This window comes from Scardinius erythrophthalmus (genome assembly GCF_964197995.2).
Source record: "Scardinius erythrophthalmus genome assembly, chromosome: 2".
NCBI classification, from domain to species: Eukaryota; Metazoa; Chordata; class Actinopteri; order Cypriniformes; family Leuciscidae; genus Scardinius; species Scardinius erythrophthalmus.
In genome coordinates this window covers 64,746,521-64,765,343 of record NC_138222.1, presented here as the reverse complement: position 1 = coordinate 64,765,343, position 18,823 = coordinate 64,746,521, and the positions used below count along the sequence as shown (strand labels likewise).

Genomic DNA, 18,823 nt, shown 5'->3' with positions numbered 1-18,823 from the left:
ATCTCGTTCACGGTAGAGAAAGATGCATGTAGGCTACACAGGAAAAGTAACCGTGAAGGCACTGAATTTAACATAAAACAGCCGTCATAATAATCACAAATACACTTACATTGCTGTAAATGAGTTTTAAGAATGAATGGCTTGCTCTAACTGTTGCTGGTCTTCGTCAACAACAAGCACTTCTGCACCATCTGATGGTGAGGTTGACTAACAGCAGATGGAGAGTATGCTCGGTAATCTATTGCTTTTCCTGCAGTTCCTGGACGTCAATGTTGAATTTTCTGTCGAATTTGAACCACTGAATTTGTGGAAGCGAATTTTGCAAAGCGAAATAAAATGAACCGAAAATTGCCTGTTGAATATTATAGGTTGTATTTTTAAACAGTTTGAATATTTTGGAAGTGAAATATGAAAGGTGAATATGGATTATTGAATTTTTAATAATGAAAAGGTGTTTGAAATGTTTTTAATTAAAATATGCAAAGCTTAAATATTCAACCATGCTGAATTTCAGCCCATAAAAATGCAAGCCCTAAAAATACAATGCATTCAAATGCAAGCATGGTTAATGCTGTTGTGAACTTAGAATCGAACGACCAGGAGACTTGGTTGTATCTTTCAGCAGGATTCTTTATTGAGATCACAGCTGTCGGTAGCTGCAGTCACCAAAGTCTGACGTGAATGTTCTCTTATACAGTTTATATACATTTAGGGGCAGGAACCAAAAAGACAGGTTTAGGAACCGGTTCTAGACTGAAAGCATTGCCCACCCTAATGCACTCAGCATATCTATTCAAACACTGAGACCTGAGTACAGGACTGGCTGGACTTTCTTGCTAAAACACAAACTCCAAGAGTTTCAGTAAAACAGGACTGACCAGAGTCTGTTGCTAGAAGACTCTGATAATCATAATTTATACCTAACCTTAACATGCTAAATTCAATGTAAACCTAAATTAAACATTTTAATAAATCTGGTTTCCTTCAATGCAATGCCTATTTTTTTTCAAGTAGTGCAATTCAACAGGCTTTTTATTTCAAAAACATTTGACATTATTTTACTTCCATATTGATGTCTCAAACATAATAATAGCGTGTTGAATAATACGATCGCATTATGATTCATTAAATAAATGGAACTGAATGTCAGGGCTATTCTGAGTCATATGCAAACGTAGTATGAATATTGAAACCTGTAAATTAATCTGAAACTCATGCACATTTTCATTATGTGTTAAAATTGTAATCTTAGTTCAAATGGAACATTATGTATTATTATGTACAACTGTATATATCATTTAAATAAGCACGATGTATCTATTGTCTAATGCCCAGGTGGCATGCACAATATCAAAGTATAGAACTGTAAAAGCAGGCTGTGTAGTGGACATGGAGATAAGATACAAAAATGTGATTTCTCCTGTCCAACAACAACCAGGCCGTTATTTCCGCCGCGACGATCAAGTCTGTCCCAAAACAACCTCTCAATGCGCCCTCGTGGACTCACGCCAATGGCCCTATAGGTCTGCACTACATGACGTCACCAAAGTTTGGACTTTGAGGAAGTCCACAAGCTCGGAGTGTGCCATTTGGGACAGGGCAAACGATGTTTATGAATTGATCATTGAATCTTTGACTCAACTGATAAAATCTAAATCTAAATCCATCTAAATTTAAATGATGTCATGGATGTGGCTGTACCAGCTGATGCAAAAAACATGTGTAAGTTTTAGTGGAATTAAGGGATTTTTATTATTATTTAATGTATTACAAATAATAATGATTAGTTTATTTTATAGTTTAGCATGGTAATCTAAGACCAAATGTTTCCTATAGACCAGTGGTTCTCAAACTTTTCAGGCCAAGTATTTTATCAAATCAGAGCACATCTTGTTATTTGTAGCATTTTATTCTGTTAAAAACGTTCCCATCTTTCCACACATGCCAGCATGACGAGAGTTAGTGTATTTACTAGTTGCCATATCAACACTATATTGAAAAAAAAAATGTGCAAAATTGAAAAATCTTTGGAAGATATCACTGAACATTTCTTTAACCATAGCAAAAGTACATTTGTACATTTTATCTTATATTCCATTTTAATCTTATATCTGTTATTTAACAGTTGAGATGATTATCATGCTGATCTAACCAGCAAAAGACACGAGCAGTGTTTAAACCCCAGTTGTGCAGGCGGGGCATGTTGTCACACTGCCTTACAATGAGCCCCTATTAGAACTATGATATTCTATTACATACTTTTATGAATTGTATTGAGAAACCATTAGAAAAAGGTGAATAAAGACTGAGTCAATATTCAGAAAATATGAATTATTATTGTTTTGAACTGTGCTGTATATAGCTGTGTTTTGCAGTGTGTTTGTTGTCAAACTCAAACATTTGTTTATTTTTAATTATTAAAAATACCATTATTTTATTTGAAAAAGTATAAATAATTGTATTTTATTGACAAAATATTTTAGTTTGTCTTGTATATTTGTTTGATTAGATCAGATAACATATTAATCTGTCATATGGTCATGTTCATGTCCATAGGTGGGGCATATTGTCACATTTCACTTCCATTCTTTCAGGGGAAATGAAGAAAAAAAATATACACTGTATTAATAAAACAAACCACAATAACTGGTTAACCAAAATTAATGTGGAAAAAATAATGATTCTCTGAATCCCAAGTGAATTTACATAAACTGAGAAAGTCAAAAGTGTTAGGTTGTGTCCCGCTCTCTCCTACGTCAAATGTCAAGTACAATTTATTTTAAAAGTATTTTGAGTCAAAGTCCATCATCAAAATGACGACACAATTGCGTTCACACTCATTAGGCATCCAAACACAAGATAACATGACAGTGTTTGTATTGAGTTTCTTCTGTGCGCTTTGAGGCGAAGTCATTATTAGGAAAAAAGCAACAGTGTGTCCTGGTTGCAACATCTTTCAACTTTATTATTGATACTTTGTGGCACTTTACAAGGAAGTGACGATTGTATTCTCTTGAACACATTGGATGGAAACTTTATTTAGTGCTTTATTTGCGAATGTTTAATGTGATATTCTAATTTTGCACATAAGTTTAATTCGTAACTTTGGATGGAAACACAGCTAATATGGTGAACATGGAACATGATATCATGGTTAAAATTAGTTCCAGATGAATTCACAGCCACTGATACAAACATAAGACTATTTCACCAAGAAACCTGTTAAGCTATAATACCACCTTAATCCCATCAATAAAGTAAAATCAAACATATAGAAAATGCATAAAACATAGTACATAACATATTAAATGTCTTCCACAATTACTAAAACAGTAGAGACTAAATAAATCAATAAACATTTTAATGATAGTCTTTCATCAATTTTGTTATTTCTAAGTATTGTGTTGTTACATTTTTCATATATTCAGTAATTTGATCATGTAAAGACATTTTGAGAATCATTTTCACTGATGGATTAACATCTATTCTGCTCTTTCATCGTGTATTTTCAGATTTGTTGCATTTATTATTTTTTACCACGACTGAAAAAATTGTAACATTTTTGCCTAGTATGTTCCCACACATACTTTAAAGCCCCCTTGTTTTTCCTTTCTTCTCCAGCTTTCTTCAGATCCTCCAGGTTCTTCATCCATTTATCTTCTCCCTCCTCCTTCAGTCTGGGAATCAGGAAATCCAGATGTAGAAGAGTGAAAGCGCTGTCTGCTTTTAATGCGATCTCAGACAGTTTTACGATGGTCATATAAGCTTCACAGAGCAGGTCGGACTTTTCTTCTTTAATCTTCTCCAGATCGCTCTTCAGTTGTTCTTCTATTCCTGTTTTATTCTCAAACTCTTTCAGGATACTTTCATGTTCCTCTTTAGTAGTATCAAATTTATTTTTATCAAAGCTGGTTTTAGGCTTTTCACTCTTGCGTTCATACTCTTGTTTGAGCTTGTCAAATGTCATTGTGACTGTCTCTGTCTTCAGCACATATTTTTTGTCCTCTCTGACATGTTTGCTGTAATGACACTTTCCTGAACACACAGTGCAGTGGCTGTTTTTCATGACCCAACACCATGAGAGATTACTCGCCCACCAGCAGCCCCACTCATGACAGTTTTCCTCACAGACGGAGCAGCAGGTTGCCTTGCTGTTCCACAACCATTCATTTACAATGGGGACTTTTTCTTTGAAGGACTTTGTCACTTTAAACTGAAAGTTTTCACATTTCTCAATCTTGTCTCTGTTCTGTCTGACAGCTTCCTGAATCTGAGTCAATTCTTCAGTTTTTAACTCTTTCTCAGAGATTCGTTCTATCAGATTAGAGACACAGGCCTCAAGTCGTCTTCGCTCTTTCAGAACAGCTAAAGTCATCTCAACACTTTTTCTGTTCTCTTCTTCCAGGAGTTTGAAGAACCAATTCACGCTTCTCTCTCCCCTTTCCCAGGCTGATCTGTAGGTATGATAATACTGCTCGTCTCTTTCTTCTTTCTGTTGGTTGTCGAATAAGAAGTGAACAGGTTTTCCTCTCTCGTCTCTTCTGCAGGGTATTTCTGCAGTGTCAATGGCATTGAGAGCATCTTTTGGAGGTCCTCCAGCTGAATGTGTGAGTAGAAACACTATGTTGTTCTCTATATCTCTACCAAACAGAGACAGAACTGAGTGAAATATGTAAAGCTCTTTCTCAGTGAGACGATTCTGAGACGCCTTCATCACAAAACACACTGCATCAATATAACGAATCCCATCATCCTCATCTGAAAATAATCTGGTCAGATACTCAGAAATCTCTCCGTCTTTCTCGTCTCCTTCAGTGTTTCCGTATCCTGGAGTGTCAATGATGGTCAGAGATGTTGGGTTTTCTTCAACAAATGCCTCATAAACAGTGATCTCGCGTGTCTGGGATTGTGACTGATCTTGATGTTTTTCTTCTTCTGTGATTTGATAAAACTCTTCATCCTCAAACTTCACTCCCAGTAAGTAGTTGATCATGGTGTTGATGATGGTGGTTTTCCCAGAGCCGGTTTCTCCCACCATCAGTATGACTTTGTTCTTCTTACTTATGTCTCTTCTTCCATATGTCCACTGTCTGACCTTTTCATCAGTCCCATCAAAATATTTTCTTTCTGTATTCAGATGATAAAGCGCTGGAGGACCTGGATTCAATAGTGTGGCATCATGACGTGATCTACAGAAGAGAGAATTGATTTAGCATCAACATTTTATTGAAATCAGCTATTGATTACTATATTTTCTGGTTTGCAGTGACTTTATAACTGTTAGTGGAGTTTATTTATTATTTTAAATTAATTTCCATACACTGATTATTATTTTCATTATTTTTAGAGTTTTGAAGTTTTTGAGAAGCTTGTAACTTTTTTTCTTCCAAGACAAGCAGCATTACATTATATTGATGTGACTTAAAGGTATAATATAATATTATGATATTAATATAAATTACGTAATACTTGCGCTATCCTCAGTTTCCGCTTGTAGAAACTATAGATTACATAGATTCATCATTAGTGGCCGTTTCAACGGACCGTTATACGTAAACCGCTAACGAGGTTCAATGTATGTACTGTATATCTATGATACAATATCTCACACGCCGCTGTTGTGTCATTCAGTCATCACGGTTCACGATTATTGATTGCAAGACTTGATCTGTCGACAGAGACTCCGCTCTTGCATGTGTTTTAATAGACAGGTAAGCAAATATATATTAGTTATTGTACACATACATTTATATCGCACTTTGTTTGTATTTCAGTAACACTTTTTCTCAAGTCTGGTGACCAAGTCTATGGCAGTGAAATTAAATACAGTAGCCTATGTGTTGCACAAACATTCATACCCATTACTTTCAAATACTGTGGGTTCATTCAAATTTTATTTTATGTACGATTGTTTTAAACGTGTAAAACTGAGCAGTTTTAACTCTCCAAATCTTTTGACAAATAGTCACGTATCAGTAACAGGCTTAAGCATTACATTTCACGATCCTTGCAGTTAATTCATTATGATGACACAAAATAGTGTGATCAAACGTTCAGGTGATACAAAAACTAACTCATTCGCAGTAGCGTACCGTGGGGTTTCTATGGAGCTAAAAGAGTCTCAAAAAAGATAAATGCACAAACTGCATTCACATAGGCCTATGCACACACAGGATACACAAATGCACACACATGATTCATAAATACACACACAGGATACACAAATGCGCACAAAATTCACAAATGCACACACAGAATTTAAAAAGCACAGAAGATTCACAAATGCATACAAAATTCAGAAATGCACACAAAATTCATAAATACACACACAATTCAGAAATGAAAACAAAATTTACAAATGCACACAAGATTCACAAATGCTCAGGACAAGATTCAGAAATGTATTTCTGATGCACACACAAATATATCTTGATTTACAAACTGCTTGCGGTCTGTGAACTTCACTGCATTTGTGTGTGAATTTTGAGACTCCCCTGACTTGGCTCGACACACAAATGCCTTTTTTTAAACAGGGAATGACCTGTGACCAATCAGATACCTCCCTTGTTTTAGCCAATCACAAGAACTTACCCCACGTGGGGGATTGTTTACTTGTAAGCCAATCACATGAAGTGCGGGCGCGGGCGCGAGCGCTAGAGCGAGGTGGGTGGAGTTCTGCCAGTTGGTTGAGACCTCAAAATGGCTTTTAGGCGGTGGGCCGGACCTCGAAATTACGAATTTAATACTTACCTCTCAGCTGTGTACGTTTTTTTTTTTTTTTTTTGCTGAGGCCATGTGATAAAATCGTATAAGTACTGCAGACATTGTTTCCAACTTTGTTGTTTGCACATTTGACGCAAAATGTCCTTACAAACTCTTACTTATTTAAACCGGCAAGTAAGCAGGAGTACTAATCATAACGTTAGAAAACCTCCCGTTTCCTTGACAACCAATGTAAATAATGAACACAGATTCTACGGCGGAGGCAAAGTAATCTTTGTCAGTGACCAAGAAGCTGCGTTCTTGAAATTTTAATTTTGCTTTAATCATTAAAAATGTAATTTTAGTAATGTAGTTCAGTAATACTGAGGTAAAAATGAGGTGTTTTATCCGTTTAGCCTCAAATGTAAAAAGCCCTGTAAGTCCCTTTTCCCAGACAAGTTGGGCAAAGTCTGTTCAATGTAGCCTACACACAAATTATTTTTATTAATGAAATGGACTGTTGCCTATGGCTTGCTCAGTTGGGGATATTTCATTTAATTAATCAATCAACAATACTATTGATCAGCATTACCAAACGTGGACGTTTTCCACTAGAAACAAACATTGATGTATTGTTTTAATTTAATACTGTGAAGCTGCTTTGATACAATCTCTATTGTGAAAAGCGCTATATAAATAAACTTGACTGTAACGGCACATCCGTATGTCATATTTTTTTCTAATATCTGGTACTGTTAAACATGTTTTCACGTGAATGAATAATGATATGCAAGTGATGCATACATGACATACCACCATACCACCTCCTCTGGTTTTTTAAAGACAATCATCCCGCACATCCTATTCTATAATAAAATCAGCTAATCGAATATTTGAAAATCGTGCCTTATCCCTAATTAATATAGTATTATTGTGTAAGTGGATGACATGACAAGTAGCAAAGGCAGTGTAAGTGGAGTCAAACGTTCATAGCAAATTTAAAAATATAACAATGTAGCAGCATCATAGTGTAAACTACCAGTGTATTTGGGCAAGAGTCAATCAGCTGCCCTTAGGTTACTGGAGGGTGGGGGTGGAAGGAAGAGGCTCTCTATGATTCCCCTATAGAAAGTTAAGAGGATGGATTTTTGGGAGATGAGCCTTCCTCGACTGTGGGAGGAAGTGCAGAGGTTTTTGGAATTTCTTGGCCAGGTTCTGTTGGTGGTGTCAATAGATCAAGATGGGTCATCTGTGATGTGGATACTAAGCAACTCTGTGATCTTGACCTGCTCCATCATGGTGCTGTTGATGTGATGATTGTCAACGATCACCTCTGTAGTCATTTGGGTGTGGAGAGATATGATGTTGTCCTGTCCGTGTTAGATAAACAACTGAATTATATTCAGATAAATAAACACAGAAAGCGCACATTACTAGATAATTTTCAATCACATTTTTCATCTTGACATTTTTGTATTAAGACTACTGCAGTTCTAATCACAAATAATTTTGTTAAATAGCTCAAAACAGCCATCTTCAACTAAAGTATTTTTCCACCATATTCCATCTTATACCTGTTCTGTTGTGTAGGTGAAGCCCAACCACTGACAGATGTAAGCTACCATGCACAGAATTGTGTCATTGTATAAACTGTGACAATCAACCATAATTGGCTTAAATAACTCCATGACTACCACTATAAAGTTGATTTGAAATCATTCTTTATTTTGGTTTGCACTCTTTTTAGCTTATAATTAGTCTAGCTTACTTGTAGCCTAGGTAGCTTGCTGTAACCAACCTGGACATAACACCCTCCCGTTTACCCCGTGATTCTCCCTTAGTCAGACTTATTTTCTGCTGTCTTCCTGTTTAATTTTTTTCCCGTAATAATCCCGTATTTGAATACTCTTTGCTTAGTTCATTGTGTATGTACCGAATGATTATTTTGGATTAGCCTAAGCAGCATACCGTTAGACCTAACGTTAGCTTTACTGCTCCACTAACGTTACCAACATTCTTTCGTGGCTAACGTTACTGTTCTCATCAACGACAACGCATATATTCACGGCGAACTATAGCTTGCAGTCTTAAATACAACTTATATGAAAAGCATTAAGATATAGGGGTGTATAATCATTGTAAAACAAATCTTACCTTGACGTTGTCTTGCCGAGACACACCGGTCTCTTCAGGTTGGGTTGTAGACTGTGGACTGTACTAGACTCAAAACTGACGCGACGCCGGTTCAAACAATAACGTGATTGGCCAAATCTATTCAACAAGGTAACAACACAAGCGTTGATTGGATCTCACTCTGGCCAACGTTTGTGATCAGCTAGCGAAATGAAATCTATTTTTATACTTTAATGTGCAACAATTGGCGTTGGAAACAATCGTTAATCTTTTTGTGAATTACTCATACAGACAAAAATGAGCCACACAGCTGCTGAGTAACTGTCAAATCAAAAACTAAACGAGATAGACGGACTTGGCCCACCGCCTAAAAGCCATTTTGAGGTCTCAACCAACTGGCAGAACTCCACCCACCGCGCTCTAGCGCTCGCGCCCGCACTTCATGTGATTGGCTTACAAGTAAACAATCCCCCACGTGGGGTAAGTTCTTGTGATTGGCTAAAACAAGGGAGGTATCTGATTGGTCACAGGTCATTCCCTGTTTAAAAAAAGGCATTTGTGTGTCGAGCCAAGTCAGGGGAGTCTCAAAATTCACACACAAATGCAGTGAAGTTCACAGACCGCAAGCAGTTTGTAAATCAAGATATATTTGTGTGTGCATCAGAAATACATTTCTGAATCTTGTCCTGAGCATTTGTGAATCTTGTGTGCATTTGTAAATTTTGTTTTCATTTCTGAATTGTGTGTGTATTTATGAATTTTGTGTGCATTTCTGAATTTTGTATGCATTTGTGAATCTTCTGTGCTTTTTAAATTCTGTGTGTGCATTTGTGAATTTTGTGCGCATTTGTGTATCCTGTGTGTGTATTTGTGACCCGTCACGGAAACCAGGGACACAAGTCGGCAGCACAACTTTCGAGCAAAATGAGAAAGAAGCTTTTTTTTCAAAATTTGTGATTTTCGTTTTTTTGCAGAATCTGTTTGTTGAGATCACGAAGAAGCCTCTGCATGTTTGAGATAGCAGTATTGGTATATTTAAAAGCGTACATTTTGATTTTGAAATCGGCTTGTTTTTCGGAGATTCTAGCACGCAGTAGGGGCGTGTCATTGTCGGTGTGTATTTCCATACTGAACGGCGTGGCTACTTATGCAGCGCTCTGGCCGGCTCTATCTGATTTCAAAATTCAATTAAGATGGACGCCAATAACATTACGATGTCCAGCAATCGATTTAAATAGTAGGTTACATGGAGTTTAATTTGTCGTTTAATGAGATGTAACCTAATGCATGTTGTCAGATACACCAACATATCTACTGTGTATCTTAATGGTCCAGTGGTAAAGCGTTCGCCAGCCGTGTCAGAGAGTCTGAGTTCGAATCCGCCCTCGTATAGGTTTTTTTTTTTTTTCGTATAGTTTTTTTCTCTCATCAAAACGATTATGTTCAGCAGTGGTTGTATATCAAGCAGGGACACGCAAACGTTTGCATTATGTTTTGTGATATTAAACAGAACGAATAGAGAGTATGCGCAACGGATTGAAGTGTGCGTCGAGTGAAGACAATGGGGTGTGTGCATGAGCCACACGAGAAAACACTGCATCTGCGCCACTAATCGCCGCGGCAACGAGCACTTTGATCACTTGATTTAAAAAAACACATTTCAGCTAGTATCTTATTTAAAAAACGAACGAAATGAATGCTATAGCCTACTAATAGCCTACTCATACTATAGCCTATATTTCACATAGCACATCCTGTTTTTGATTTGAAAATTGTCTAGAGTTTATCTTATTTTTTATTCAGTGTACACAAGAGTTGCCTATACAGTTTTATCGGTAGATGCTAAGAGACATTTATTTATATATTACCTGCAAACTTTTTTTTTTTTTTTTTCTTTGATGGCACATTTTCCTGGCCTTTCTGCTCCCCCCGTGCTTACAGCTTTACGGGGGGTATGGCTTATCTAAATGAGATGTAAATGAGCCCAGCAGGAGAAAGGTGAGAATCTTCAGACGCTGTTTTCTCCCCTTTGTGCGTTTTTGAGTGCCTACCTTTAAATGGCCATAACTTCTCCAAATATTATCAGATTTCCTTGTGTTACACATCGTTGGAAAGCTTGGAGACTACACTTTCAGAATCTGTGAATAACTCAAAATGCCCCAGAACCGACTTGTGTCCCTACTTTCCGTGACTGGTCACATTTATGAATCATGTGTGTGCATTTGTGTATCCTGTGTGTGCATATGTGAATGCAGTTTGTGCATTTATCTTTTTTGAGACTCTTTTAGCTCCATTGGTTTCAGTCAGGGCCTTCAGTAACAAGTTTTTTTGTAAACCGCGTTTCACACAAGCGCGTCATTTAGTATCGCTTTCTCTGGCAGCGCAAAATCAAACATAGCCTAAATGTCTTGCCCTTGTGGAGGATAAAATTCGCTCTTCAGACCATTTACAAGAAAACATGAAGATATCAGAAAAGAGATCGTTTGTCTATTTCCTGCTCATCCCTCTCAAAGCGCAGAGCGGCTATATCCCAGCAAACACATACGTTGTGGCAAGCAACGTCTGTTGCACGCTGCATTTCTGCTATGGCAACGTCACTGTCTTATACGTGCTGGCAACATTGTAACAACGTAGACGCAAAAGGGCTGTAGCAATGTAGTTGCACAACATTCAGCAACTGAGAGATGACGTTTTTTTTAATGCTAGATATAGATATAGATATCCCCATTTAGCATTTTATGCGTTGAGGTAAATTTTTAATTAGTCAGATGTTAGACAATTATATAGGCTACTTTTAAATTATTGTTTATCCTTATTATTGAATGGGGTTTTAGCTTAATTATAATCACCACCTGCCTGGCTGCAAGTGTACACTTTGAAGAGTAAAAAATACAGAAGGTTACGTTAATTCAACTTTACTGCATATGGTAATCAAATTGCACTTCCAAAAGTAATACATTTAATTTAAAAATAAAATAAATAAATAAACGAATATACAAATTTATTTTAAGTATATTAAATAAAACATAAAAGGCAAAAGCAGATCAGAACATTTCGTGTTTGTGCGGAGTGTGGAGCGCGCACTGCGCCGTGGAGGTGCCGATGCAATTACTTGTATTTTCCTATTAACAGTGGAAACAACTTAAAATAGGCTACTCCATAATTTTGACCGGGAACACTGGTCAACTAGTCAACAAAGCTTTATATGTCCACTTTTAAACGAAAAAAAAAAAAAAAAACGATTTAAGGTGACAATCTGTTAAGCTATACATTTGAAGATTTACTGTATCTTGAAGATTGTTGTATTATTCTATTGTATCTTCTTTTATGAAGATGAAGATTGACATTTCGTTAATTAAAAAAATAAGCACAAAATGTAAAAATTAAACAACTTATGTTCTGGAGTGTTTTGAATTTTGTATAATAATATCTCTAGGTAATGAAGATATATTAACAAAAAAAAAACGTTTATTGTATATAAAACACACATACACACACACACACACACACACACACACACACACACACACACACACATCTTTCTTCTCTCCAAACGAACGCCTTGAAAAAGGCACACGAAGGAGATCGAAAACAGAATCGATAAGAGCAAGAGGTAAGGCAACGGCCATACTCGGTTCACTGACATCGCTCACAACCATAGACTGTAAAAAAAAATAAACACAACCCGCCAAAATTTCAAATGGATGATGACATCAGCGGGGGCTAGCGCCTACACATCGCTGGCCCCCTGGGGGCGTTCTGTCACTGAACATCAAATTTGATTGGCTAATGATACACGTCAGTCAAAGTTATCATCAAATGGAAATTTTCAGTTTCAACGGAAGGCTAGCTATTACTACTAGTGCTGGTCCACGGAGCTGTGATGCCTTTAGATGACATTTGGAGAATCCACATGAAAATAACAACATTCTTTCTGGAAATATAATCGTAAAAATGAAAAAAATTTTTTTTAGATTTTTACAGGGCCATATGGAAAATTCATCTCAGCCTCACAAAAATAAAAAATAAAAATAATATATATTTTAGATATATATATTTTAGATTTTGACAGGGCCAGCAGAGAAGGCCCTGATGGCCCTGACAGCCCACCTCTGCTCATTCGCAGATATATAATTTATATGATTTGTGAATTCAAGACCTGGCAAAGCTCTGTATGTGTTTTCCTCATCTGTGCGATGGCTTTGAGTACAGGAGATTTGACCTTTTCTGGATCATCTACTCTTCTCTGTCTTATCCGGTGAATCTCTCTGGCATCTTTCACGATGAAGGCGATGTCAGCTATGACTAAGATTCCACTCAACACTCCTGAAGCTGCGGCGACTGCTCGCCCGACACCGGCAGAATGAACAGCGATTCTGCCGAAACTTGCCAACATTCCAAGAGTCAAGAACTCTGTGACACCTGCTACTGCGGCTCTGCCTATTCTCCATGACATTTGCACATTATCAGAAGTTGAGCTAGGGACAAAATCACTGAACCTTGTAAGTCTTCTCAGTAACTTTCTCAGTTTTCTGAGTGACATAAGAATCGGTTCACTTGCTCTTCTGTAGTTCTGCTGAATTTTTTCAAAGCTCTCACGGAGTGCTTTTTGTTTGACTGTATTGGTAATGTTGGATGCAGCACCTGTTACACCCCCTGCAACTCCAACACCAATCCCAACTCCTGCTACAATCAGAGACGCTCCGAATGTGAACGGTGCCAAACATGCACCAACCAATGCAGTGATTCCTCCAGCTGCCCCGATCACTGCACCTGTCAGACTGCCCACAGTGCATTTATGGTGTATCTCCTCTAGTGAATCTGTTGCTGTTTTCCACTCGCTAACTACAATCTCAAAGTCGTTATAGTGCATGTCGTAGGCCTCATTAAAGTTATTGATGGAAGTCAAGTACCTTTGCGGCAGTGCATCTGGAATCCTCCTGTTTCTGTCTACTGCAGCCCTCAGGAATGGTTTTTCCAGAATCTCATCAGCTGAAGGTCTCATATGAGGGTCAAGGCTGAGCATTTGATAGATTAATCTCTTCAGATCTTCCGAGTACCTATTTGAGATTTCTGGTATGGTTCCTTCCAAGCTTTTGGCATGTAGACAGTGACGCTCTAGGATGTTTGACTGTCAGATAAAGGAAAAATAAAAGTCAGATTAACCTCTAGATTATTAAACATTTCAAATATATTAAAAACTAAGACCTTTATTTATGTGACTGAATTTATAATTCAGACACTTGTATCCAAAGTAACTTGCCATAGAAGAACAAAGGCAATTTGTTAAACAAAGCCAACAGTATTTGTAGGAGACAATTCCAGACTTATGATACCGAAGATTAAGAAGCAAGCTAGAGAAGAGGAGAAATGCAGAGAGAGAAAAAAGAAGATTTCTGTGTGTGCAAATGTAAACTAATATTTACTTTTGGCAAACTTTTCCTCCATAGCAGTTACCAAGATCTTAAAATAGGTTAGGAGTGTTCTCTTTGTTTGTACACTTTGAAGTTAATTGATTGAGCCATAGGATTAACTTAAAAATATATGTATACTCACCCACACATCCAGCATGCAGAGATCATGAAGCAACCATCCCAATGACCATATGTCACTAAACAAAGTCAGTATAATTTAGTTAGTTACTTCAGTGATAGTGTCACATCAATGTTCTGTTTTGCATTGATTTAGTTGTTCCTGTTTGCCTGCTAGATTGTGTTCTAGTTAATCTCATTGATTGTTAATTAGGTTACACCTGTCCCCATTATGTTAGTTATTGTCATCCTCTGTGTATTTAAGACCTGTGTTCTTTGAGTTTGGTGTCGTTTTAGTTTACAGGTCTCGTTTCCCTGTGATTCTCATGTCTATTCTCCTGTCTAATCTTTAGCCATTTTCAAGAAACAACTCAAGGTGCATCTTTTTCATCAAAAACATTTCTCAGCAAAATGATTAAATCTAAATGGATTATTGGATTAAAGACTACTCAGAGCTATTCTTCATTTTGCGCATTATTATAACAGTCACTCATTACATATACCGTATTTTCCGGACTATAAGTCGCACTTTTTTTCATACCTTGGCTGGTCCTGCGACTTATAGTCAGGTGCGACTTATATATCAACATTACCAAGATTTACTCGTCACAGGATCGCTCACTTGCCGAAATTGGGGGTGACATTACCGTCTACAGCCACGAGAGAGCGCTCTATGCGCTCTAGGCTACAGCTAGTTTTACCCCTGAAAAAAATAAATAAAAACAACTGAAAAACTGTTAAGAGAAATATTAACTTAAAGACAACTAAGAAAGACAGAACGCAAACAAAATGCCCCCAAAAAGAAAATCATATTCTGCAGATTACAAACTGCAGGTAGTAAAATATGCAGCCGAAAACGGCAATCGAGCAGCAGAAAGAAAGTTTGGAGTGAGTGAGAAACTTGTGAGGGACTGGCGAAAAGCAGAGGTTACTTTAACTCTAATGAAGAAAACAAAGAAAGCTAATCGCGGGCTGAAAGCAAGATGGCCAGAGCTGGAGGAACGAGTCCACAGATGGGTTCTTGAACAACGCGCTGCCGGGAGAGGCTTGTCAACGGTGCAGTTGCGTCTCCACGCCCTGGTAGTTGCCAAGGAGATGAATATAAATGACTTTGCTGGCGGACCTTCTTGGTGTTACCGCTTCATGCAACGCAACCGCCTCTCTATCAGAGCACGGACAACGTTGTGTCAGAAACTGCCAGCAGACTTCCAAGCTAAGGTCGACAGTTTCCGTGAGTTTGTTAAAAAGCAGGTAACTGAACACAACGTGTCACCGGATCATATTATCAACATGGACGAGGTCCCCCTCACATTTGACATCCCCATGGGCCGAAGTGTCGCAGAGAAAGGGCAGAAAAGTGTGAATATAGTGACAACTGGTCACGAGAAATCACATTTCACAGTGGTGCTGGCATGTTGTGGAGATGGATCGAAATTGCCACCGATGGTCATTTTCAAACGGAAAACCATGCCCAAAGACGAATCTCCCCCCACCGTTGTCGTGGCCGTGAATGAGAAAGGGTGGATGAATCAAGAAATGATGAACATTTGGCTTACAAAGTGCTACACTAAGCGTCCTGATGGCTTCTTTAAAACACGCAAAGCTCTGCTTGTGATGGACAGTATGCGAGCGCACATAACGCCACAATTCAAAGATAAAATAAAAGCTTGCAACTCCATTCCTGTCATCATCCCTGGAGGCTTAACCAAAGTACTCCAGCCACTCGACATCTCTGTGAACCGGAGCTTTAAGGCGGTCTTGCGTCGCCTGTGGGAGGAGTGGATGGTGGATGGAGAGCACAGCTTTACGGCAACCGGGAGGATGCGCCATGCAACTTTCCAGCAAGTCCTTGGATGGATCGACACAGCATGGACTTCAGTGACAACCGAAACCATCCTGTCGGGATTCAGAAAGGCAGGAATAACTGGAACTGATGCCGAGTCTGACGACAGCCCCGCAGAAGAGGAGACGGCGCTTCATCTTCCTCCGGAATTGGCGGAGTTGTTCAGAAGCGACACAGAGGATGAAGAATTCAACGGATTCAGTGACGTGGAGTGAGATCGCGGGAGCTTGGTGAACTTGCTTTACCGATAACTGTTGGACTCGCTGGCTTGTTATGTTAATTTAGCCTATTCAGCCTCCCGGGTATGTTCTGCTATTGTGTAGTTAACTGTTAATGTGTTACGTTAACATAAACCTATTCAGCCTGTTTTTCTGTGTGCTATTGTGTACCGGTAGCTGAATAACTTAAATGTCTGTCTGTTTTAATAACTTAATGTCTGTTTAAATAACTTGTTATTGGTCTTGGATTTTGTTAAATCAATTTCTAAATAAATGCGACTTATAGTCCAGTGCGACTTATAGTCCAGTGCGACTTATATATGTTTTTTTCCTCGTCATGACGCATTTTTGGACTGATGCGACTTATACTCCGGAGCGACTTATAGTCCGGAAAATACGGTAGTTAATTGTATTGTTTTAGATGACCTTCATCTGAATACTTAACTTTCATGTTCTTTAACACCCGGTTTGACAGACAATTCTTAAGTCTCAGACTAATATGCATTATTGAGCTGTTTTAACTGAAAGCATATCTTAAAATATGTCTCAAGATGCACACCAGTAATTTGGACACCAGTAATTTTTACTAGTAGTTTTTTTATACATGTTTATTAAACCTCCTAATTGAACTAAGGCCTAATCCTGGTTTAATTTAAAATTGTCTGTGAAACCAGGCCTCAATGTATGCATTACCTTATCTTTTACAAAAAGCATACCTTTTTGAATTGTGTCTGTGTTTTGTATAGATTTCTGGGCTGACATAGAGCTCTGAACCCACAAACGATGTTGCATATTCATCAGCTCTTAAACAGAAAAATCAAACATGTAAATTCAAATGGATGAAACTGACAAAATCTCTTCAAAAATCATTACTATTTAATTTCACCTTTGCAGCACTTTAGAGAATCCAAAATCTCCTAGATTGATGTAACCATCCCCAGTAAGAAAAACATTCTAGAGGAACACCATAAATCATCACATGAACTCATAAAAACATTTGGCTTTCATGTTAATAAATGATTAAATGACCTTGGTCAATTTCTACCTGTGGTTTTATATCTCTGTGGAGAACATTGTTCTCATTAAGATACTGCAGAGCCAGACAAATCTGAACAAACCAGTCAAGGATCTACACACAGAAGAAACAAGAAAGCAGTAATTTATTCCATGCATTGTATTTGTTTTATTTGGTATATTTGAGTAAAAAAAAAGGTTGCATATTTGCCATTAGTCTACCATAGTGAAAAAAAATGCTTCTTGTTTTACAGTATACCCCCAAATGTATCATTCAGTGTTGAGTATTAACAGGGCTGAGCGATATTAGCTCTTCTCTGGAGTACTTTATAGCTAACTAACAAACTGTAATCATTGGATAACTTTTCTGTAATAAATGTGACATTAAGGTTGCTTGTCCACCAAAGTGTATTTAGCGTAATTTTTCAATTCTTCCGAAATAAGCGCAGCATGTTTTAAATCATTTCTCTGGTCGCTGAGAGATGGAAATTTGGGTAAAATGTGCTAATCACTGCCACTTTTTACAAAGCCATCTAATCACAGCGAAGGACAAAGACCCAACCGTCACATTCTGTTACAATGATAACAGATGACAATACAAGCACATTCATCCAAAACAAGTAAGTACTTTACAATGTTTTGATATTTTTATATTCAGAAACAAACTATTTGTGAAATCAGATGCTAGTAACAGTTCAGCAGATATTCCGCATCATAGCAACTAAAGTGTCTTAAGGTCCTTTCACACCGAACGCAAAACAATTCAACAACCCTTCATCAGTCACTACTATGTAAGTCAAGACTGACGAATGGGGATCGCTTGCGAGAGCCTAACTACTTCGAGAGAAACTAAACGAGCCAATGCACATTGGCATGCGATAATTGCACCAGCTACTGTGCATCACGGCGTGAGCATATAATGAGCAGCTGGTGCGTCGCATCCTTGTCTTTCGCTTCAGAGCCAAGTGGTGAATGCTGTTCTTGCTCTGCAATCTTATCTGAGCGTGTTTTAACTTCAACTTTTAACTTCAGACGAGTCTGCTTCTTCAGGAGAATGCCTCTTTAAGCTGGTGTTGGTGTTACAGCGCTGGCCGCAATCTCACAGAGAGCAAAACAGCTGTTTTCACAGCTCAGAATGTTAGAAACAGCTATCATCCCGTTTGTGAGGCCGCGGTCATCTCTGGGTGCTTCAGCACTAGAGAGAGTGGTTTCCTGAAAGAGCATACACGGTTTGACACTGCATCTTTTTCTAGATGTCATTCAGTCCCTTTGCCTATTCCCTGGTCTAGTTCCTCTTCTGGTGCACCAGAAAAGGGCTAATTTGGCTCTTGTGATCTGAGGATTACAGTGAGTGTTCCCCGACGAGACCACCTCCTCGGGCC

At 38.0% G+C, this 18,823-nt stretch overlaps 1 protein-coding gene across 5 annotated transcripts in view; it reads right to left on the bottom strand.

The window, feature by feature from the left end:
- Positions 1-2,731: 2,731 nt before the first annotated feature.
- Positions 2,732-18,823, bottom strand: part of LOC308686976 (uncharacterized protein) — a 176,017-nt gene continuing 159,925 nt past the window's right edge. For 2 of the 5 annotated variants that reach the window (XM_081359128.1, XM_081359126.1), the window contains 6 exons: positions 17,473-17,556; positions 17,314-17,381; positions 17,144-17,230; positions 14,392-14,446; positions 13,749-13,966; positions 2,738-5,189 (listed from right to left, as the gene is read on the bottom strand). In XM_081359128.1, coding sequence (XP_081215254.1) covers positions 3,527-5,189; positions 13,749-13,966; positions 14,392-14,446; positions 17,144-17,230; positions 17,314-17,381; positions 17,473-17,556 — 2,175 coding nt within the window. In that variant the 3' untranslated portion in view covers positions 2,738-3,526. Of the gene's footprint in view, positions 5,190-13,748; positions 13,967-14,391; positions 14,447-17,143; positions 17,231-17,313; positions 17,382-17,472; positions 17,557-18,823 lie in introns of all 5 variants that reach the window. The other 3 variants (XM_081359129.1, XM_081359130.1, XM_081359127.1) reach the window with 2 other exon arrangements.